This window comes from Nothoprocta perdicaria, unplaced genomic scaffold (genome assembly GCF_003342845.1).
Source record: "Nothoprocta perdicaria isolate Ctin4 unplaced genomic scaffold, notPer1 scaffold_55, whole genome shotgun sequence".
In the NCBI taxonomy this organism is placed as follows: domain Eukaryota; kingdom Metazoa; phylum Chordata; class Aves; order Tinamiformes; family Tinamidae; genus Nothoprocta; species Nothoprocta perdicaria.
Window position 1 is genome coordinate 2,355,731 of NW_020455810.1, and position 23,513 is coordinate 2,379,243.

Consider the following 23,513-nt stretch of genomic DNA (forward strand, 5'->3'; position numbering starts at 1 on the left):
GCTTGCCCGGGTTGTCCCTTGCTGTGGGTCACACCAGGCAGGGCTGTGGGGGAGCCGGGGGGCTCTGCCTGCTTGCCCAGGTTGCCTCTTGCTGGCGGTCGTGTCGCAGAGCAGGGCGGAATGACCAGCCTGCTTTCTGTGGCCCTAAAGCTGCTCCACGTGTGTGGAGCAAGCAAGTGCTGGTTCAGCAGGGGATTTGTGTGCCCGCTTTGCTTTGGCACGTGAATATTGACTTGGTTGATCGAACGCTCGGGCACGGAGGTCTGAAACTTTGCATTGCTGTGCTGATTGTAAGGCTTAATTAAGGACCAGGACCCCACTGTGTTGTTGCCTTGGTATGAGGGAAAGTGCTGAAGTAGCAGTGAACCACAGCAAAGCTGGACTGGCAACAGATGCAAAATCTGCTCCGGATGCCATACCTAGCCTGCTGCCAGGGCCCGATTCCTTTCCAAAGAATCCCTTTTGCCTTCTTTTCCCATATTGTAATACAAACAACTTATCAGACAGTCGTGTGTGTTTCAAACATTTTGGATTTTTTTTTTTGAGATACTCATGAAAACTTTATAAATCTCTCTCCTTGTTAAAGGGATTCTTCTGAGCTGCAGCACGCAACCCTCTCACCTCCTGTGCTTTTCACTGAGAGATCAAAGCCTCTCACTGGAAAGTTAAGCTTCAGTTTAGACAAAAATTGCTAGATGCATTCATGCTCCTGCACATAAGCAAAATCTGGTTGAGTTTTACTGGTCAGTTCAGGTTATTTTCTCTTTTTAGAACTTAACAGCCATAGTAAAGCAGACTGTCTCAGTGTGATACTGGGACATTTTATAAATCAAGATTCTTTAGAAGTGAGTTATATTTGAATTTCAAAGCATTATATTGCTAAGAGAATTCAAGTGCTATATAGCCATGGCGCAGCTTGTGGGATAGCAGGAGAGATGCAACATTCATGCTATTCACTCAGTTTGCTCAGAAAAGCCCCCTGTCCTTAAAGACTGCAAAATGAAATAAAGCACAGTTAAATTTCATTGCAAATTGGTTACGTATTTCTTTTTCCCCCTCGATGAAGGGTTTAAAATGAGGCTATGTAATAGCAAGACCCTCAGGGTCTTTGTGTGTTTACCAAAGCAGCCTTCCCTGGTGTTCTTTGGGATTGGAGCCAGCAGGAGAGCAGGACTCCAGCTAGACCGAAAAAAGAGGCTCTGATACCCCCTTGCAGCCTGGGCAGATGCCATCCGCAGTTGTCTCCTACGAAAAGCATCATCTGCTGGGGATCACTCTGTAAGGCTGGGATGCATTTTGCAAGGTGGCTAGAGAAAGTAAGACAACGGGAAAGGAACAGGTGTGCTTAGAAGGTAGGTTATGGGAGCACTAGGGGAAAAAAAAAGAGAAAAAAGTGGCAGGAGGATGGAAGGGAGCTGTGGAAGGGACAGCGTGCGTGCATTTCCTCCAGATTGCAGGAGAGATGTTTACGCAGGAAAGTAATGCACAGAATGCACTAAATAATCTTTCACCTCATTAGCCTGCAAAGGAAGCTTGGCCATAGAACTGTTCCTTGAAAATTTTTGCAAGCTGCCTTATAAACCATGATACCATAAAATATATAAAGAAGGTTTTATAAAACATATTCAACAGAAGGAAGAGGAGGAAGTCTCTTAAAAAGTTCTGAACGTGACCTTTTCTGGTACAACATTTAAGGAGAAGACAGGCAATCCTTGGAAGTGTTTTGCTATCGCTGTTATAATTAAAACAAACCTCAGGAGTCATAACTGCTCAGATTGTGCCAATTTCCTTTGGTATTTCTGTGCACGGCCTATAACTATCTCTGAACGTGAATGATAGCCTAAATGCGTGGGAAAATATGTAAATAGTCTCAAGGCCAGCTGTGACAGCAAGAACAACTTCTGAAAATGCAACTGTGGAAAAAAAATGAAACTAATTAGTCTTGGGACTTCCTGTATAGTGCCGCAAAGTGAAGTCTCACATTTTTCTCAATTTGGAGGACTTCATTATATATCACAGCTTTTCTACGGCTTTGAATACTTTAGAACATAAAACTTACATTTCGGTAGCATTTAGAAGGTAAAACTTCCTGGCAACAGCTGCTGCTATGGCTCAGAATTACTGTTTCCTAGTGGAAAACAGTTTTTCAAACTTGGTGTCCAAATTCTGATATATCCTATATTTATCAATCAAAGGGTTGTTGGTTGGTTGGTTGGTGAAGAGAATAATGAATCTGTTACAAAAACCTTGGGCGATGTGGTGATGCTGCAAATGAATTGCTCAAGGTGAATAATCTATTTGAACAAGAGAGGTTTGTGGACAACTGGTTGGTTTTACTATCATCTCAAGAATGGTCAACTTACCTTGCAGATACAGGAATCTAAAGCATGGTTTACCACACGTTCTGCTGGGCATTTGCAAAAGGAGGAGGAAGGGAAGAAAAGCCAGTTTACATTTCTGAGTAAAGATATCTCATTTTCTGTTGCTCCTGCTGTCTTTTCAGAGGCTGAGGTAGCAGTAGAGAGAAACTTATTGTGTATTATCCTCCCCTCCTAAAGCTTCTGGGCTGAATGAACTAATGCAGATTTTGTCCACTCTGAAAACCAAAAGCAATTAGAATATATATATATATATATATATATATTTAGTTTCCATCTCCTTTTTTTTTCCTGTAAACATGAGCTTGTCATTGATCAAACGGCCACATATCCCTAGCCCTGTTTATAATGTTAGCTAATGCACACTGGTGTCCAGTTGTCGAGCAAAATGCAGACACCAGCCTGCTTCAATGAGAGGCTGCCTCATCGTGCCATGAGTCATCTGCGCTGCAGGTGATGGGCCACTTGATGCTCCTTGCAGACTAAATATAAACTCATGACTTCACGTTGGCCTCTGGTAGGGTTTACAGAAGATGTTAAGGAATGAATTGAGAAGACGATGAAAATTCATTGAAATGAAAATTGGCTTCCAAATATGAACATGAGAACTTCTCAGTCATTAAAGGAGGCAGATGAAATCTCAGGGCACAGCTAATACAGTTTATGTTGGTGGGAAATTGTTCTGCATCATATTGATGTTTGATCCTGCCATAGGTAAGGACTGTGGCTTTCATTGCTGCTTTCAAACTCTCAGACTGACCATCTCTGGATGCCTTCAGAGGATCTCATACCACACTGTTCATGAAAGTGGCTTGTGACGGTGCTGCCTCCCTTCATCTGCACATACATCCTTTGAGATGAGGGTCAGGCTGCCTGACATTTTTCTCCAGTAGTCCTGGGGTATATTTGGCAGGGTATAGAGATGAGCTTACCCTCACCATAGTTTGGGGATGAAATCTGGAGCAGCAGATAGAATGGACCACGTATGAGCGACTCAGAGGGGTAGTCGGCCCTCTGCTATTACGTGAGTGCATTTGAGCATAGGTGGCATCGTATTAGTTGGGTCAGGGTCTCGTCAAAGGCAGCAAAACATTTCTGCAGAAGAAAGGTCCTTAGCTCTAAGAAGTCGTGTTTCACACACATGAGACTTCGGATTTCCACGGAGGACTGGGAAATCAAAACACTTCTTTGTAGTCATTGAGAGATAATTTCTGTGAAATACCTGCAACTGGCACTTGTCCAGGTAAATTGAAGGGCAAAATCCTCTCTTTGGAAATGAGATGCCAGTCTCGGAACTATTGACAGATCAATATGAAGCCTGTGTTGCTTATGAAAAGGCAACTTGATGGCAGTACAAAGGTACACATCCTCAGGGATCTAAGCCAACACGAACCATCCCCTGCATCCATTTAGCTGATGACATGTTTTATAAAATCGATTATTTGTGGTTGTAAGGAGGTAGAGAACAACAAGCATTACTGGAGAGGAAGCCGTCAGGAAAAGGTTCATCGCTCCCGTCTCCTCAGTGGTGCTACCCAAGGACGGAGCTCTGCATCGCTGAGTAGAGAATCTCAAGTGTTTCTGCATCCTCAGTTTGTTCTTTGCAGAAGAGTGTTAAGAGAGGGTTTGGGTCAGAGGAGGACTCTCTATCTTGGGTGAAAACATACAGATGGTTCCTAGAGAGAAGAGGAGACAAAAAAAAGCCCTCAGTAGACTGAGAAGTGTTGCAGTCATGAAAGAGCAGAGAACCTGATTTTGTTTGTGAAAGCCAGAGATCACTGGTATCCCTCAAACCTCTGGTGAGGCTGATCAAGCGCAGCGCCGGAGGCTGGCAGCAGTCAAGGCAGCAGACACAGAGGCAAATTGTGAAATGCACAAAACCAACAAGTTTTTGCTTTCACATTTTGCCCTGCTTCAGAAGAAAATCGTTTTTAACAGATTTTAGGTGACTAACACAAATCTTAGATGTGTGCAGAGGAATAGACACAATACACACACGTATGTAGCACGTTCCTAACGGTCACTTTGTTTCTCTGCAATTGCTTTGCAAAATTTGGTGGTCTCCCAATCTGCTTTTCCACCTTGGAGCTATCTCTAGGAATCAACATCCAAATTCACTGTGCTGGTATTTCAGTAATTAGCAGCTGCCCCCAAACCTTTGCTTCTGGTGTTTAGCCATCCAGGATTTTATTAACTCCTTGTCTATGAATAATTGTCAGCAGGATAAAGGATCCATACAGCTATTTGTTCATCATAATTCCTCTTCATAAAATAGAAACCTTGTTTCACAGTGCCTTTCATTTGATGGTTTTCAATTGAAGTTATGGTTCTAGTCAAAATTTGGTTAAATAGATGTTGTATGAAAGAAAAGGCTGATGTCCTGAAATGTAGTGCATAAAGACGTGAATGACGGTGGGCACACAGGAGCTAGAATAACCTAACTGGATGCCTTCCGTAATTTTGGGTATTGAGCTCTGCTGAACTTGTTTTGTCAGAATCAGTAGAGAGTGAACGATTCAATATGATGAAATAAGAAAAAAAAATCATTAATGTTCTCACATTTTTTTCACACATTCAAGCTGTTAAAAGGATAAAAGAGAATCCTTATGTTGGATCCAAAGCAGCAAAATGGAACCCATTTTCTGCAAGATACCAGAAAAAATGAAATCTCTGAGCCTCAGAATGGATATTTATAGGGACCACAGAAAGTAAAGTGCTTGATATTTTCCTTCTCCCCACCGCCCTCATACGAAGTAGATAGCGACAGGAAGATACAACAACTGGAAAGCAAATATGGTCTCAATTTATTAGCTTCAACACATGGCGTCATTATCAGCCTGACAATAACCATGGGTGGATGGAAAAATAATGGAACAAATGCCGCTGTATTTTGTTATTCCTTATGTAACATTGCAGGATGAACGATGACATGTCTGTAGGGTTGTCTTCAACAACAGACCAGGAGCAATATATGGAAAAGCTAAAACACGTTCTGCCTGTGAAAGCACAGGTGGAGAATGTTACTGCATCCTTGACCCTAGGAAAAAAAGATGAACCTCACAATATATTTAAGATAGGTCTGAGATTAGTCACATCTTAGGAATAAAAAACTGCATGCTAATGTTTGCATAGCAATCTGTTCATCCAGAAGTTCTCTCCTTCACACGCAAACGCTTAGCTTTTTAGGAAGTGCTAAACACTGTGTTTTTAATTTAAATATTTAATTTCTGTGTCCTAATGCTACACCTTCTTTCCTATAAGCCCTTCCTTGTAATCATGAAGTGAGATTCTTTTCTTGCATTAGTGCTTGTAGAAAGCCTGCAGCCTTTGAGAGATTTGTTAGAAATATGGGATAATACTGGTTTACTCCCAATTAATTACTTTAAATCCTTGACACACAGAGCTGTGTGGAGGAAGATTAGAAAAGAAGTTACTGCGTGCATGTTGACACTGCTTGCCCCAAATCCTCCAGGCCTCTAGTGACTGTTTTGATGTTATCAGTATGGGGCATCTAGGATATTGTCTTCTGGAGCAATGCTGAATATGGCCAACAGTCTTATTGTGCTGCCAAATGAACAGTCCAAGAAGTAAAATTTACTCTTAAATGTCAATTGATAGAGTAATCGCTTTGAATCACCTCTAGTCATATGTGAAGTTTGCCCTGTGCGTGCTGTCCTAAACCTTGGTGCAGAGCTTCCCTGGCTCAGACTTGGTGTTGGGCTCTTCTTAGCTGGTGGCCACTGCTAAAAGAGCCCGGTCTAAAACAGCTGCATGCTGATGTGGGTGATCCTGCTGCTGGAGGGAGGGCAGCACCAATTTCACGCAGTAGCACCTCGCTTCTCAGCGGGTGACGCACCTGGAGCCCCTGAGGCTCAGGCCAGAGATAACCCAGAAACTGCAAGAGCTTCTTACTAGTTTCCATGACAGAAATGGAAGCAAACCCCTGAGAGGGGCAGCTTCAGAGCTCGGCTTCCCCTTTGTATCCAGAAGCAAGCGCCTTCCTCCCCCAGGTATGCGAAGCATTTAAGGTGAAGGGAGGGGCTGCAGGAGCCCCAGAAGAGGAGAGCAAAGTTTCTGCTGGGAGGACGTTGGAGGAGGTGCAGGTTTCTGGCACTTTGAACCTTGCTTATTTTGTGCTCTGATTGTTTGCTTTACTCCTGTGCTGAGCTCCTGATCTAAAGGCGATCTCTCTTTCCTTGATCTGCTTTTATTCGGTATCCTAGTGAAATTCAGAGCCAGAATAAATCAAGTTTCGTAACAGCAATGTGCTTCATTTTGCGTGGCTTTCCTATAGGATGCTATTAAAAACCCACCTTTCTATTTAAACCAGCAGTGACACTGCAGTTGGCATTCGCAGCAGCAACGAGGCTCAGTCCCCAGCACTCATGATTCCCATTTCAGGAGCAGTTCCCGTGCAGGACCCGCGGGCTGTGCTCGGGGCGCAGCGGGCTCCTCGGCACCGCACCAGCCACCGGCGTGGGGCTGGCCAGCGCTTGGAGCCTTCTTGGGCCTTGCAGTAAATCCCCTGCCCGACTGGGCAAAAAGTGCTGTGGGACAAGTGGGTGCCCTGCGAGACGGACAAGCTGAGCTGCTCCGGGGTGCCACCACCCGAGGCTGGGGAGTATCTGCCACAGGCCCTCCCTGGAGGCCGAGGGCCCCGTGTTAATGCGGTGCCTGTCCCCCCTCGCCCTGGAGCCAGTAAAAACTGACGCTCGCAGTAGGCAGCACGTGCGGCGGCTGCCTGCGGTGCCCCTGCCCTGCGGGCCGGCGCGAGGGCGGCTGCGGGAGCTGCCGCGGGTCCCCGGGGCCCGCTGGCCCGCGCCAAGGGGCGGCAAGGGCCGAGAGCCCCGGCCAGCCCCGCCTGCACCTCCCCTGCGCGGGCGCTGCTCGCTGCGCGTGGGAAAAGTTTCCTTCAGTATTTTAAGCCACTTTATTATTATTTTTTAATGCAGAACAAAGGTTTGGAGGGGGGGGCTTTTTCTTTTCCCCAGCCCCTCGGGCTCTACATTTCTAACATCTGAAAGTAGCGGGGAAAAAAACAATCCATACTAAAACCAGGCGCCCGGGGCCGCGCTGACGCCTCTCTCTGCCCTTCCCTCCGCAGCCCGGCGCGAGCAGCCGCGGAGCCCACGCGGGCGGCGCGGAGCCGCCGCCGCCACCCGCCGCCTCCTCGTCGTCCTCGGCGTCGTCGTCGCAGGCGCGGGAGCCCTTCGCGCCGAGCCACGGCAGCGCCTTCCACCTGCCCGAGCCGCAGCTGCCGCCGGCCGCCGCGCTCTACTACTGCAGCTCCACGCTGCCCGCGCCGCGCCTCAGCTCGCCGCTCGCCGCCGCGCCGCTCGCCGGCTCGCCCACCAAGGCGGCGGGCGCCGCCTACGGCGCCGCGCCGCGCGGCTCCTCCCCCAAGCAGTCGCCCGGCCGCCTGGCCAAGTCGTACAGCACCAGCTCGCCCATCAACATCGTGGTGTCCTCGGCGGCGGGGCTCTCGCCGCTGCGCGTCACCTCGCCGCCCCCCGCGCACGCCAGCCTCGCCGCCGCCTCCTCGTCGCCCATCCACCAGCTGAGCTCCGCCATCGGCACGTACGCCACGCTCTCGCCCACCAAGCGGCTCGTGCACGCCGCCGAGCAGTACGGCAAGCACTCGCAGGAGCTCTATGCCACCGCCACGCTGCAGAGACCCGGCTCGCTAGCAGGTAAGCGCCGCCCGCACCGCGCGCCAGCCGCGCACCGGGCGCCCTTCGGCTGCTCGGGCACCGGAACGGCAGCTCCCAGCTCTGCTTTTAGACCAGTTGGTAGTAAGCGAGAGCCTCCCTCCCGGGAAGGGGAGAAAGCCGCTCCCCCTTTCCTGCCCTTTCACCCTTTCTGATCTTTCCAATACCAGGTCCGCCTCCTCTTCCGAGGTGCAAGGACCTCGGGCTCCTGCGTTTGAGCCCACGTTTTGGTAGAGGGTGCGTTTGTGTGCCGAAGGCTTTCCCTGCCCTGGTCAAAGCCGGGAGGCTGGCGCAGGGAAACGGCCTCTCCCGCCTTGCCCAGGGGCTCCGCTTGCCCGCCCAAGTTTCGCACCGCGCGGCGCGAGCTGGGGCCGTTACGGGCGGGCGGCCGTTACGGGCGGGCGGCCGTTACCTGGCGCCGCGTGCCCCTGCGAACGGGCTGCTGTGGCGGGTCGCGGTCCCCGGAGCTTTGAGCCAACCCTGCCCTTGAGAGAGCAGCCGGCTCTTCCGAGGCCGCTAAACCCAACGTCTCTTCGTGTTTTTCTTTCCCCTTCCCCCCCCCCCCCCTTTTTTTTTTTTTTTTTATTCTCAGAATTTCCCGTTTCATTGCTATAGTAACAGCTGCTGTGCTCATATGTTCCCTTGCCTGGCATAAATAGATTTGAAGATAAATAGGGTACGCGAGGAGGTCTTGCTGTGTTGGCCAGGCAGGTGCCCAACTTTCTTAGTGGAGTTAAAGCCCCTGCTCTTCCCTCCTGTCACCCACCCGCTTCGCTGCAGGGCTCGCTGGCATCCTACCCAGTTCCACTGAAACGTGCCTAAAAATGTAGGTAATAAAATATGGTCTCAATGTATCTACTTATGAGAATGATTCAGAACTTTTCTTACTTAAAAAGAAAAAGGGGAGGAATGGCAAAATTCATGTTTTTGAAGTTCCGAATGTGTAAAAAACATGTAATTGCTTGGGCTGCCTAAATGATGTTGAAGTAGAGATCTCAGCATATTTTGATCGCTTCTGCTGTAAAACATTCATTAATCCTGTCCCAAATTCCCAAGTTTTTACTGGACGATTGTGTTATGGTGACTTCTCCCCTCTGTAGTCACTGAGAAGGCCCGATGTTGGCACTAGGGAAGGGAACCGTTATATCAAACGAAAAGAGAGTAGTTAAACCTGCATACCTTGGACTTGCCAGTATTCCCTGATTTTTCTTTACTTTTGTTCTGTCTTGGATAAAAGTCTCTGCATGTGGAAGTTTCTAACATCCTTAGTCCTTATTTCCCTTTATTCAATTTTAGCAGTAGATGATTGAGGTTTTCTTTGTGCGTTAAGATACCTTTTGTAGTTGAGCAACATTCAGCCTATTGTGGCAGGTAAATTGAAGCTTGTGATTTAGGACTTCAGCACTGCCATAATGACCTTATATTACTGCATAACGACCTTCTATGTTAAATAAAGAGGTTGTCCTTGCTAGATTTGGATCTTCAGAAAGGTGGATTTGGACCTTTTTAGAGTGGTTGGCCAGTAGTATTATACATATTCTCCTAAAAGTGTTTTATGCTTTGAGTAAAACTTAAGAGAATTACTTTTTCTTTTCTTGTTGTCATTGCTTATTTTCATAGATTTCTTCTAGTTAATAAATGCTTTTTTACTGAACTTTTTCTATGTCTTGCATGACTTTGGTATTTCTTTCCCTACCTCTTCTTAGGATACAAGTTCTTAGGACCAAGTTGCTAGTTATATGGTAGTTGCTTGGGTCAAACGAAGGCTCATAGATTATGTGGCTTTAGGAAGTTCCTGGTGCTTTTTGGCCTTTTTTTTCAATGTGTTTGGGGGAGGGGGAGATAGTCATCAGTCATTTGACCTTGATTATAATTATGTAGAAATTAAAGCAACTTCTCCAAGTATTGTGCTGATGACTTTCTGAGTTCTGGATCTCAGAACTAATCCATAACTAATCCATAGGGATTTTCTTTTAAGGTAGGCTGGAAATCTCAGTGTCTTATTTTATAAGGAATGCGGATTTCTGTAATGACATTAAATACTAAGTGATAGACATGCTGAGGCAGTATTGCTACTTTTTAAAGAAAAATACTTCAAAGCAGAGGCAACAGCATGTTGGTAAATACTAGTTTTGTGTTGTTTTTTTTTTTCCCACAGTGGTAACATCCCTTTCAAGTAGTCCTTGAAGGGAGCTGTAGCACGGATCCAATCCTTTGCAAAAGTTTCCTGTTGCAAGTTTACTTTCACTGTTTTCCGTTAACAGTCTGGGATGTGTTCTTGTGCTCTCCCAGTCATTCAGGAGGCTGCATATTTGCGAATGGTATCAAGCGCCTGGATAACTTGCAGAATTTTACTGGTTCACCAAAGTCACTGAACTGCTTGCATGTTTAAATTGCTGTCTGCTTTAGAGTTAGATGGGATCAGATGTTACGGTTGCTACTAAGGCGGTTTTCATTATTTTCATTTTTTTTTCCTGTAGACGCTTTTGCTTAGAACAGTTTGTGATCTTGAACTTTAAGGATGTTATATTTTTATAGGAGTTTTCTGCCTGTTGATTTAAAGATCAGACCAATGGGAGAAGGAGAGCAAGCAACAGTGTGCTGAAAAGCTGATGTTCAATAAATGGGGTTTTTGCTTGTTCACTACATCCTAGGCGATCTTTTTCTTTCCTTTGGGGGAGGAGGAGGAGTGGAGAGCAGTTGTCACATTCCCCTGATTGATGGTTTGCCATTCCTAAGTATGTGTCATCACAGGGAGGCTGCTGCTCAAAGTAATCAAGTAATCCTCTTTTTTTTTTTTTTTTTTTTTCCCCTCTCCAGGAAGAAAAGATAAGTATTTTGCAGTGATTGCTGTGAATGCAAATAGCACTTTATTTATTTATTTATTTATTTATTTATTTATTTATTTATTTTCAGGTGATACTAGAAACTTGTCCTGGAGCTGGCTGCTGAGTGCAGCCGTGTCTCCAAGTGCTAAACTGAGCAGGAGCAGCACGAAGCGCAGGGATTTGATAGGGTTTTTTCCATTGTAAGTGAAAATGTGCAGTGTGATCATATATTGCCCTAAACTGGTTCCGTGTAAGAGTGGATTGAAGAGAGGACATTGCATATATTCAGTTCCAACAAAAGTTAATGGGGAAGCCAGCTGAGGTTATAAGAACGCCAGTTCTTGGCCTGCAGTGTGCAAAAGCTCGTGTAGTTTTACTGTAGTTTTACTGTCAGGTGCGTAGCCATCCCCGCGAGAGGTGCCCTTCGGGCTGCCCCATTGCCCCTGCGCGTGTGCGCGCCTGCTCAGCGGGTCTTGGTGGGTCCAGCCGTTGGGGTCATTCCCGCTGCCTCGGCTCTGTGTTCGGCTGTAACCATCTGGGGAGCGGTTCCAGCTCTGCGCGCCTCCGAAACTCCCTCTGCACGCTCTTCCAAGAGTGAGTTTGATTCCCAGCTTAATTCGGCTCTGGAAGTACCTTGCTGGAGCTGCCGCTGTGTTGCAGCGCCGCTTGCGCCTCCACTTCTTCTCGGCTTCATCCTTGCTTGGGGGAGTCACATGCCACGTTAGACAGCAGAGCGTAATTTTGTGTGTTGCTTTGTTGCAAGCAATCCTTAAGAGCTAGAAGGAAAATAAATACTACTCAAGACTGTACCATCCTCGGTCATTTGTATTAAAAGGTTAGGTTTAAGAAATGACTGTGGGTATGAATCACTTAGTGTAATGTAGTTTCGTGAGAAGAAGATTTTGCAGCCATTTTTTCCTTTAATTAGGGTATGTTCATTGAAGCAACAGCTGAAACAGAAATGTTTGAGTTGCTTCTGAAACCATCAGCACTTACTGTCATGTCTGCAAGCAGAGTCTTCTTCTTGGTCTCCATCAAATCAAAATGTGAAGCCCTGTCCTTTCTAGAATAGGACTGTGTGCACATTATTACTACTACATTAATACTAGTTTATACAAGTGTGACATGAGTTAATATGTAAAATATGCTTTCTGTGCTTGGCTAGGCAAAGAATTCTAAGTTTTTCGGGGTCTTAACTGGTTCCTTCTGCTCCTTCGTCTGTCTTGCCTTGCTCTTCTCCCTCTTTCCTGGGACCTTCCTCCTTCCATATGCCTTTTGTTGTGCACACCATGGTGAGCCCTGCTTTCCTGCTGTGATCTATGGCAGGACTGCAGTTGAATTGTGAGCGTTGGCATGTTTTAGCATTTTGGTGTATGATCATATGGGTGCAGAACAGATCAGCTTCTGTGACCATGTATGAGATAATCACTGAAGTATATTACCACTAGCATGCACTTAGCTTTCCTTAAAATTGCTTGAAAATACAGGATTATCAATATAGCATTGGTTTATTGCAATCTTGAAATTATCTAGTAGGTCTAGATGCTGTGCGGTGTGCCTGTGCTGGGATGACTGTATCACTGCTTGTGAGCACACGAGCATCTACCCGCTGCTCTCCTACCTTCACCTGGGGGAGAAGAGGCTTTTGCAGCAGAGTTGGACACTATTCAAATCAGTGCTCTTACTAACCAGAGTGGAAATCATCCTCTCTGAGGAATATATGCTTTGTATAGCATAAAAACTATATGCCAGCCAAGTATTTTTTTCAGACTGTACCAAAACCATGTCCCCCTGTACCAAACCATATCCTTGGTTCTCAAATGTAGACAGTTCCTGATAATTGCGTTCAAATGTATCATTGTTCAGCTCCTGAGCAGAGCATTTTGAATAGTGGCGGTGTGAATGAAGTGTTAACCCTGGGTGAAATCACCTCAGGAAAAAAATAAAGCCCTGTGTGATTTAAAATTACCTGGAGAGAGACAGGGCAGAGTTAATAAAGCAGTCTGGATGTGAAGTGCACTTGTACTTTGGACAAGGAAGGAAGGAGAATCGCTGGATTTTTGGCTTTTAAGATAAAGAGTGAAGCTCATAATATCTACCAACCTACCTACCTACCTACCTATCGGGACACACTGTTGTATCCCTTAACGTGCTGCTCGGGGGGCCGAGTCGGTGCGACGGTGCCGCGCAGTCCGTGCCCCATGTTGTGCTACCGGCTGCACTGTGCTGTTCTTTGCCACAAATTCTACTCCGTCTTCTTCCTTCGGTGATAATGCCGTTATTAGTTGGTATGGTAAAAGTCATTTAGAGTGGGGTGCAGTTCAGGTCCCTGTTGCACTAGATGCATGAAATGGGCAGTCTTGAGCAATAAGGCAGAAGGAATAAGAAGATCAGTGTCTTTGCAGTGTCCTGTTATTGCCGTGATTTTTGTTCCTCTGCTTTTCAGGTCACGATCACATGAACTGGTTTTGCTCACAGAGAAAGGGCTAAGTGACAAGGGATCAGCTAATGCGGCCCTGTCTTCATGGACACAGTTTTGAGCCAGGGAACTTGAGCTTTGATGTACTTGTCAGCAGGTGCTGCAGATGTGTCTGAGCTCACATCCTGTTCCATGCTTTTTCCTACTTTGTTTTCACTTATTTTATTTTGCTGTTGTTTGTGCTGTTTGCCACTTACCTTCTGAGTGGACTTTCCAAGGGGCCGGAAATTAAGTAAGTATTTCAGAACAGCAAGCCTTTAGGAGAGACCTGTCGGCAGCTCTGTTGAAAACAGATTCCGCTGACAGGAAATTGCAGGTAGTTTGACTGACTGCCCGTGACAAACTGAGTGGCGCGGCCGGTTTCCTGCTGCTGTGGTGAATGTCACCTCAGACGGAGATTCTCCTGGCCAGGCCTCGAGCCTGGCGGGGGCATTCTGCCCGCGGCCTTGGCGGTTTCAGCACCTCCTGCAGGGCAGGGTTGCTGTGTCGCTCATCAACGTGGAGGCGACTGGAGGGAAGCTTTGAAGGGTCAGAGTGAAGTTTAAACTGTTAAACTGTGAAGTCTGGGCTTAGATAGACTATTAAGTAAAAGAATGGGAAAGGGCTGAAGTTGGCGAGGTTAGCGGGGAGGAATCAGTGCTCATAGCAGAAAGATGAGGATCTGAAATCATCTGTCAGTTTTTCTTGTCTTTTGACATTCCCTCGTTATATGCAGTTGGAGAGGAATGGTTTAGCAATCTAACTTTGTGAAACTTTTCTGTAGAGAAGTACAAATATGTGAGCCAGCGTTGGCCCTCAAATTCATGCAGCTCTTTGGGGCTTATGTTTATGCATGTAATTTTTGGTGTCTGGGGCTACAGGAGGTTGAGGCCATGGGGACAGTGATGGGTCCAACCGCTTGGTCTCGCGGGCACGGCCGTGGGGCTGAGCCTTGGCTCTGCCTGTTGTTACCACGTTGTCTCTTCTTCAGTTCCTAGTGTGTGATTCCGGATGCGGCCAAGTGCCCTTTTCCTGGGGCTCGCTTACTGAGAGGAGAAAAGATTATGGGTGTAGGGGATGGGGGACATGGGGAAAGGCTCCCTTAAACTCGCTCTTCTGGTGCTTGTGCCTTAGAGGCAGTTACATGGAGTAGCAGGCAATTGTAACAGAGGATTTGGTGGGAAACATAGTAGCTTTTTGTCCTAGTGTACATAGGGCAGATTTCAAAGCAATGGAAGTGCTTTGGATCACAAGGGAAGGGATTAGTTATGGTGGGAAGAGTCTCTGCAAGCAGGGGAAGTGAGGAAGGTGCCCTTAATTTAGGGCAGCAGTTGGGTGGGAAGCCCTGTGGGCTGCTCGTGCAGAGAGGCGCCGGGGGCTCGCGGGAGCTGTGGGAAATGCGGAAGCGGCAGCAGCCCAAGTTCTCCCTGGGAGAGGTTGCGGGAGATAAGTGGGGCAATTTGCCCTGAGTGCAGGGTCAGACTTGGAGATTGTCTCACTGTGGGCCCACAAAGGAGACAATACTTTTCATTTCTGTGCTGAGTGGTCTTGCAAAGGGCAGAGAGAGACCATCTAATGGTAACGAATTCATGGAACTGCCTTTAGTCTAAGTAGGGGGAAGCAAAAGTCAGACTTTAATAAGGCCAGGGGCAGAGGGACCAACGGTGACTAATCTCACAATTATAAGGCGCAGCATAGGAAGCTGTCAGTTGGATGACACAGATCTTAACAAGTACATCAAGTTGCAGTTTGTAGTTTAGGCCTGAGGAATAGGAAAGTGCCGAAAGAGTTGGAATACAAATAGTCTCGAGTCACAGGTAGCCTCATCTTTCTACAGGAAATTTCACATTCCCTTTTCCCTCTTTCTGTCTTGCACAGTCAGCACAAGTTTGGCACCTCTGCCACCCCCTGCCCTGGTGCAAGGCTGCTCCACTTATCTGGTAGGCAGCTGTGCTGCTCTCGGGCTGCAAAGCCTTTTGATGATAGGGGCTGAAGTTACTCCTGTAGGAACCTTTCCATTCGCATCCCAAAGGACGCGTTCAGCAGGGCAGGGCCGCATTGCCTCGCCAGAAGCTGCTATGAGCTCTTCAAAGGCTCTGCATCGAAGCCCTCATGGGGGCAGGCTGAATTCTGTAAGGATTATTATTATTTTTTTCCAATGGGAGACAATCCTTCTTTTGGGTTTGGGGTTAGGAGGCCCTTAAGAAAGGGAGGACAGAGTAACAAAACTGTAGATACAGCTCTCAACACATGGCTTTGCTGGGTAATGCAAAGGAAGTTTAGTGAAAGGGGGGATGACAGACACAAAGGTAAGTGGGTAATGGGGTAATTTGCAACGTGAGTTCAGCAGGGCAAGGTGTACTTGGAGTACACAACAAGGAGTACACAACTCTGTAAGGTTGCTTGGGAGAAGCTCACTCAGCCTGGACGTGGTGATGGGTATTCCTGCATGAGTTGTGTGGGGAAGGAGCTGGCAAAAGCAAAGTTGACAGTCTGTCATTCTTCAAATGAAACTATTGGAAAGGAAGGATGCTGCTAGCGAAGTCCCTCAAAGAGAGCACTTGAAGCCATTTACAAAAAATATTTATTTTTTTGTTATCTTGCCAAGAAGCAGAACAGGAATATGCCCAGGAAAGTTCCTGATAACGCAGCATTAGGAAGCATTTTCAGTAGAGAGGATGATCAAATACTGCATGGAAAGAATCTCACAGATCAGAGAGAAGCATCAGAATTGGAGTCGAGCTAATAGCTTGACTAATAGCTTGTTATAAATTTAGCTGCTTTGGCTAAAAACAGGAGTAGGGGAGGACCCGGATGACCTGCTTGCCTGCGCTGTGCTCCGGCCTCTCCATGTGCCCGTGCGGAGATCGCCCATTTCTGCCCTTGGGAGGCCGTGTCCGGCCCGCGTGTCGCACTTGCCTGCGGGATGCACCTGGCTGCAGCCGACAAGAATGCGACCCCCGTGCACAGCACAGCTCAACAGTCATCTTCACGTGGATCTAATCTCTGTCCTTGATTGCCATCCCATCCGGAGAGTTGGAGGATTCAGTAACTACTGTTTTAGCCTGAAATCTCTCTTTTTTTTTTTTTTTTTTTTTTTTCCCCTGAAGCTTGTTAGATTGTGATGGTGAATTGCTTGCAAGTCCCTGCTTTTCTCAGTCGGCAGTAGGTTTCAGGGTTGAAGCTGGTGAGGAACAGAGACTTCTTCACTGGTTTAAAAACCCCACTAAATTTGCTTGATCAGGAACATGCTGCTTTTGCAGAGCCGGGCAAAGCTGGCAGCAATTATCTTTAGCCGGTCGTATGAGCCTGGACGTATGGGTTTCATGGGGGAGACAACCGTTTCATATGGAAATGTGCCAATTTGCATTTATGAATAATCGGGAACTAATTGCTCCTGGCAGCTCAAAATCCCTCCAGTGTTTTCCACCTCAGGAATAAAGCGCACCGCGTTGCCCTCATTGTGGGAAGCCTTTGCAGGCGCTAAACTTTTCCCATGGTTTGTTGCAAACTGTGAACACCTTTTGTGCCCTCCTTTTTGTGCCAGACCTAACAGCCTCCTGTTAGGTCTGGCTGCCTTTTGCTGGTGACCCCTCTCACCATTTGTTCCTTGCAGCGTTTGTCACGGCCGCTGCTTCCCAGCCCGGGCTCTGACCAATGGCAGGACTGTCCCCTCTTGAGGCCCTTTCCTTGTCACGCTTTTCAGGGAGAATCTCGATCTGGGAGAGTAAGGCCACGTTGGAAAGCTGCTTCTTTACGTAAGACTTTCTTTGAGTTCTTGAAATGTTGATACTAATTCTTCGCTGTTGTTAATTACAGTAGCTGTGTGGATAAGCAAAATTAAAGAGTGAAAACTTAGCGGTTTTATGAGAAGTGAAATGTGCAGCGACTGCTCCAGCATAAGCTCTGCTTGTTGGCCACTTAAGGCACTCTTGATCTCACTGTTAGCGATATTCCGTTTCTCTTTGCCTGCCATGTTTCTTTCATTTAGAACAAATCTGTTAGAATTGCTTTAAATTATAAGGATTTTGATAATGAATTACTCTTACGAGTGTTAGCAGAGGTCTTGTGTGTGTGATATGTGCAACCTCAATTATTTGAATAATACTGTAGCCATCCAAATTGAACAAAATGCTGCAGTTATAGGAGTGCATAGGTCCCGATCCAAGCTTCTTTTACAGATATAACTAAATTCTTTATTTAGATAGTATTCAAAGGGGTTTTTATATTTGAATTCAATAAACTTCCATGTTTTGGCTCTCATATTTTAAATATAGTAAATTTCAACTGGGCAATGAAAATAGGAGAACCTAGTTTATTACTGAATGTTCAAAGATACTCTCTTTAAGTGCAACATGAAATACAAAGATGAAGCTGTTCCCCCTAGAAAGTCACAGAGACTTTTGCAGTCTCTGTGCAAAACTACCAGTTTTGTGGTGAACTCTACAAATTAGTGATTACAGCAAATGCTCAGTGAGGAGGAGAAAGCCTCTGGTAGGAGCAAGTGTTTAATATTCTTTTGTGTAGAGTCATCTTTGATAGAATAAATACTCTCCTATCTGATACTTTTATCTGTTCTCATTGTGAAATGCAAGCTTGAGTACAAACTGTTTCAGATAAAATCTCCAAAAAGTAATATTGCTTGCAAAAAGCAATGATAATAATAATATGCAGTCTCATTGTGAAATGCATGACAAAATTTGAGCTGCAGACACTCCTCTGTGAGCAAGTCCCACAGGTGATGCCTTGGATTTCAGCTGCGTATATGAGCGCCTGCGACATATATTTACTAAAGAAACAGATGCAGGATTCAACAGAAATTAGCACTTTTGAAAGATGCTAGCATGCTCAGGATTCGTTGGAGCCCTTTCCCTGCATTTTTGCTGTTAGCTGGAAAACTGCCTCTTGGGTCTGTGGATACCCCTGAATGATAGCGTGCTTAGATCCAAAAAAGCAAAAAAAAAAAAAAAAAAAGGTAAAATCAGGATGCCAAGTAAAAGTCAAATTTTGACTTTTACCTGGCAATATCACAGAGGATATTGCCATTTACTTGGCAATATCAAGGGTAATATCACAGCTGGGTGGACGTGAGCCCTCATGGTGCCAGGGAACTTTTCCCTCTGCGCGTGCTTGGTAGCCGCACGCCTTCTGTGCCGGCCTCGAGACACCCCTTCCTGCTCCCAGCGGCCGGAGCCGAAGCTCCGTGCCCTCCTCCCGGCCGCTGAGCGGGAAGGTTGGGTCCTCCCAGAGCCTTGCTGGGACGCTTCTGGAATCGGACCCGTTGCTCTGGTGGAGGCTGCCGCGCCTCTGCAGATCCTGGGGACTGCTGGAAGAGGCCGCAGCCCCGCGCACGTCTGCGCGTTTTGGGGCATGGGGACAGGACGTCGCTTTTTGTCTCTTTGTTTCATTTCTTGTCTCCTTAGTCACATTTTTTTTTTTTTTAAGACTTCCTTTAGCCCATTAAGCAAAACTTCAGAGAGGGGCTCGTGTTAAATAAAGGCTTGATGCTGCTTTCGGTTGCTGGAGAGCAGCAGCTACCCAAAGAGCACCCGCCCTGCTGCTTGGCATGTCATCCTGCTGCTGAAGGACTCAACCAGCAGTCAAATGGGCAACTTCTTAGAAATGGGGATTGTACCAAAGGAGAACGAAATCTGTTCCAGGTCAGGCCTGATTCCCCTTTCCCCTTTTTTTGTGAAACTGGCAGGGTTGAAGGGGAGGGAAGCGGTGTGACTTAAGGAAAGGGAGGGAAGAAAAGAGAAAGGGATGTGAACATTCAGGTATTAAAGACATATAGTTTCTATCTTTTCAGCCTTAATGAAGACAGGTGGTTGATACTGCGTGGTAGCCACTGGTTTGAGAGGACCCTTGTTTTTGTTCTTTCTTCACCGGCGTTTCCCTAGATGAGAAATGAAATGGGAATTATCTCCCTGAACTTGTCTGTCACATTTAATCCGCTGCTTCTCCCTGACTTTCTTTGCCTCTTATCTTTTGGCTCCCAGTCACACTCCTCTTTTTCCACTAACCATTTGTTTTTGATAAAATGTTTTAAGCAGGTGAATATTTTTGAGCAGAATGAGGACAGCAATGGGAAAAAGAAAATGCTTGTGAGGGAATACAAATATATAGGGTGGTTTTGTTTTTCTAGATTCGTACCAGTATGGAATTCAAGTAGGTGATATATTTTGACTTAAGACCCAAAAGTAAGCTTAAAAAATGAAGAAAATATTTGTAGCTGTATTTCGGTTTTATTACTTCACTTAAGAATGCGATTTAACTTCTGTGTTCATTAAAAAAATTAGATGGGATAAAATTTAGCTTAGAAGTTTATATAAGATGTAGTGAGCTTTGTTGAATAATTATTGAAATTCACTTTGGGATTTTTGGTTTCTTTTTAAACCTTTATTCGTAGCACTGATAAGCAAAGAGATGATCCTGGACCAGAGGCTGATTTTGTGGGGTCCCTTAAGCAGCCAAAGTCAATCTCTTACGAGGAGATTTTTCTAAGTCTCTTAATCTGGTTAATGGACAAACTGTCTCGGGGGAGAGTGTGGGGAGAACCGTTCTGCTGAATGGGACAGTGTCCTGGCAGTGAAACTCCTAATAGGTTTGACTGAATGGAGGTATTTTGCAGGAAGCGACCTATACGGTATTTATACTACTGTGCAAATATCAACCTGTTATGAACTAATAGCATCATCTTTCAAAAAGCTGGTGTTTTGCTCTTTGATCCTATCCCTAGCAGGGACTCTACCTGAGGGGCCCGCGAGGTGCCGAGCCGCAGAGCTGTCGCTGGGCTCCACTCTAATGCACCCGGCCTGCAGAAGAGCAGTCCGAGACATCGGTAGGTGAGGAAAGGGGCCCCTTCAAGTCTGGGTCCTTCGGTATCCTTGTAGCATATGCTTGGCTTGTAATAATATGTAGTGCCAGTACGTGTGTTTTCTCTGCATGTCCAGAGCTCATGGTGAGTTGAAAGGCAACAAGTGCAATTTGGGGGGGGTGCTATATCCATCTTTATTCATGCAAACAGTCCTGATCCGTGCACATAGTAACGTACGGAGAATGGGGGAAAACTATAAAGATGACAGTGTAGTTCTGTACTCGGGTTTATCTTTAATTCCTCTATTCAGGGAAAGAAAAACTTGGGGCCCAAACAAAATACATTAGGAGAGAACATGTGTAAACAGTCGGAACAACTGAGAAAACAGTATTTAAGGCAACGTTGAACCCCATTAAAAGGCGTTTGCTGGCTGGTGTGGTTTGCTGTGCGGGAGGTACTGCGCTGCGGCCGAGTGGCCTTTCATGTCCTGCCGGCTCTTTAACCAGCTGTCCCCTCCTGAGAACTTGCCCTCACTCGCCAGCCCTGGGTTCGGTAGGGTTTTCTTCACTTTGGCGCCCTGTTTTTCATCAGGCAGTATTGGCACATTCTCGTTAGAGGGTTTTATTTCTCGATATTAAGATATTGCGTGAACATCTCCAGCAACATTTGCTGTAGATATTGTTATAGAATCCCCTTTCCTCAGTTTAAGCTGAAGATGCGTATGTGCAAACAAGCTTTTGAGAGAGGTTTCTGCTTATATTTCTGGCAAAAAGAAAAAAAGAAGTTTGTTTTATCAGGAGTCCTCCCATGAATGCTTTTTAATTCCACCTCCCCTACTGTTTCCTTCTCTCTAATGCTACACTTGGGTTCACAGCAGCTTCTTTACTATGCAAACTACATCAAGTTAATGTCTATAAAAGAGGTTTCATTACATCTGGGTTCAGAGTAGAAATTCTACTGTAGAGAATGTGTTTATCTTTCCTTTCTCACGATGCTTTTTCAGAACTACAAGCTAAAAATGTAACTTACTATGTTGACATGATGTGCTATATATATATATATATTTTTTTTTTTTTCTTTGTAAGGACGGTAACATAGGACATGCACCTAAGAGAAATGAAGGTCACGTCGCACGGGATTTTCAGCCCCAGTTGTGCCAGTTAAAAGTTCATTGAGTTGAGTCCACTGAAGAGCATACAGCTCTTCTAAAAGCTACGAAAGCCGCAAAAAGCAATGTTGCAATTCCTTTTTAGTTTCTATCGCTGTGGTCTCACCAATAGTCTTATTCAAATGATACTGTGGTGGGGATTTGTTGTGGCTAATCGGTCCTCTTGGCTGTGAAATCAAGGTAGGGAGTGTTGTGCTGTGGCCTGCTCAGGGCCTCAAGCAGCCACCCGTGATACCTGTTGAGATGTGGGGAGGTACAGCCGAGTTAAGATAAGCAGGGAAGGTAAGTTAGTGGTAAGTGTTTCTTACTATATTGTAGTGATCTGTGGGCTTCCCCCTCATCTTGCTAATGTTTGTGTAACAGAGACATGAGGACCTGCTTTAATGGGACTCGTGATTAATACAGCCTTTGTGGTGGAAGATTTCAACAGGAGGGGCTGCACCCTTTGTGCCATGGTGCCCAGAGGGGTTTCTACCTTCTTAGCTGGTGACTTGCGTGTTGAATGAGTCCCGTGAGCTTGTAAGGTGCGGGGAGGGGGGCAGGAACGTGCCCTTGCTGTACTGTGAGTTTGGAGGGCGCCATGGCAGGACGGCAGGCGAACAGAGGCTGCTTGGGCTTTATTAAGGCATGGCTTCAAACTGAAGCATCGGAAGTTCCACAGGAACTTAAGGAAGCATTTCTTCACTGTGAGGGTGACAGAGCCCTGGCACAGGCTGCCCAGAGAGGTTGTGGAGTCTCCTTCTTTGGAGATCTTCCAAACCCGCTTGGATGCAGCCCTGTGCCACGTGCTCTAGGTGACCCTGCGTGAGCAGGGGGGTTGGACCCGATGACCTCTGAGGTCCCTTCCAACCTTCGGCATTCTATGATTCTATGATTCTATGTCGGACTGCTTGGCTAGCTGCTCGTTGGAGTAGATCAATTGACTTGAGTCTATTAATGTGAAAGATGTTGCCGATACAGTGGTTGACGCTATTGGCCTAGGCTGTCAGATGGGCAGCGCCGCTGGGACGCACGTGTTGTGCCTATTTCCACAGGGACTTGCACGGGTGCTGAAGGAGCAGCTGGGACTCTCTTGTCTCTCCCTCACGCCGCCCTGGTCTGGAGAAGGAGCAGGAGGAGCACCAAGCTCCCTCTCTGCAGGGCTGCTTTCCACCTGGTGCATCCCACCAGCCCATCCTGGTGCATGGAGTCGCTCCTGGCCACGTGTGGGGCCCTGCCTTTCCTTTGCTGAACTTCACGTGGTTCTCTGCCCCTTTCTTGGGCTTCATGGGGTCCCTCTGGCATGTCCTGGTCATCTGCTGTTGTCTCCCCCTAAAGGTCTCCCACTAAGAGGTCCCTTTTTACAAGCCCCACACGGATATAATAAAAGGACAGTCCACTTTCTATCGGATACCAGCCTTAATCTTCAGAATTCAGAAGACAGAGAAGATTCCCTTTCCTCTATGTTTTGCTGTGGTTATTCGGTTTGGGCTTAAAAAACAAACAAACAACAACAACAACAACAACAAAAAAGAAAAAAAAGGCCTGTTTTGATTTTGAGTTAACTGGCTTCATTTTTCCTGCTTCTCTCAGCTCTTCTAGAGCACTTGAGTCTTCTCCAGACGTTGTGCTGTGCGCGGTGGTGCGTGTTGGGTACCGCGCTCCAGTCATTTCACAGTACTTTGTCTAACTGAAGATTGGAATCCATAAAGATTATAGAATTCAGTGTGAAGTGGTTTCTTCAACCTCGAGGGAATGGTCTCCTCCTGTTTTTCCATTTCTCTTAATCCAAAGTGGAGAAAAAGCATCCTTTTCATAGAATCAYAGAATGCTAAAGGTTGGAAGGGACCTCAGAGGTCATCWAGTCYAACCCCCYKGMWCAYGCAGGGTCACCTAGAGCAYGTGGCACAGGGYTGCATCCAAGCGGGTTTGGAGGATCTCCAAAGAAGGAGACTCCACAACCTCTCTGGGCAGCCTGTGCCAGGGCTCTGTCACCCTCACAGTCAAGAATTTTTTCCTTAAGTTCCTGTGGAACTTTTGGTGCCTCAGCTTGTGGCCATTTCCTCTAGTCCTGTCGCTGGCCACCACTGAAAAGAGGCCGCCCCCTCCTCCTCACTGCCTCCCTTGAGGTATTTATACACGCTGATCAGGTCCCCCCTCAGCCTTCTCTTCTCCAG

The 23,513-nt window shown here is 46.5% G+C and overlaps 1 protein-coding gene across 1 annotated transcript in view; it reads left to right on the forward strand.

Moving 5' to 3' along the window:
- Positions 1–23,513, forward strand: part of CTNND2 (catenin delta 2) — a 534,119-nt gene that overhangs the window by 282,225 nt on the left and 228,381 nt on the right. The window contains exon 7 of the mRNA XM_026048525.1: positions 7,483–8,068. Coding sequence (XP_025904310.1) covers positions 7,483–8,068 — 586 coding nt within the window. The remainder of the gene's footprint in view (positions 1–7,482; positions 8,069–23,513) is intronic.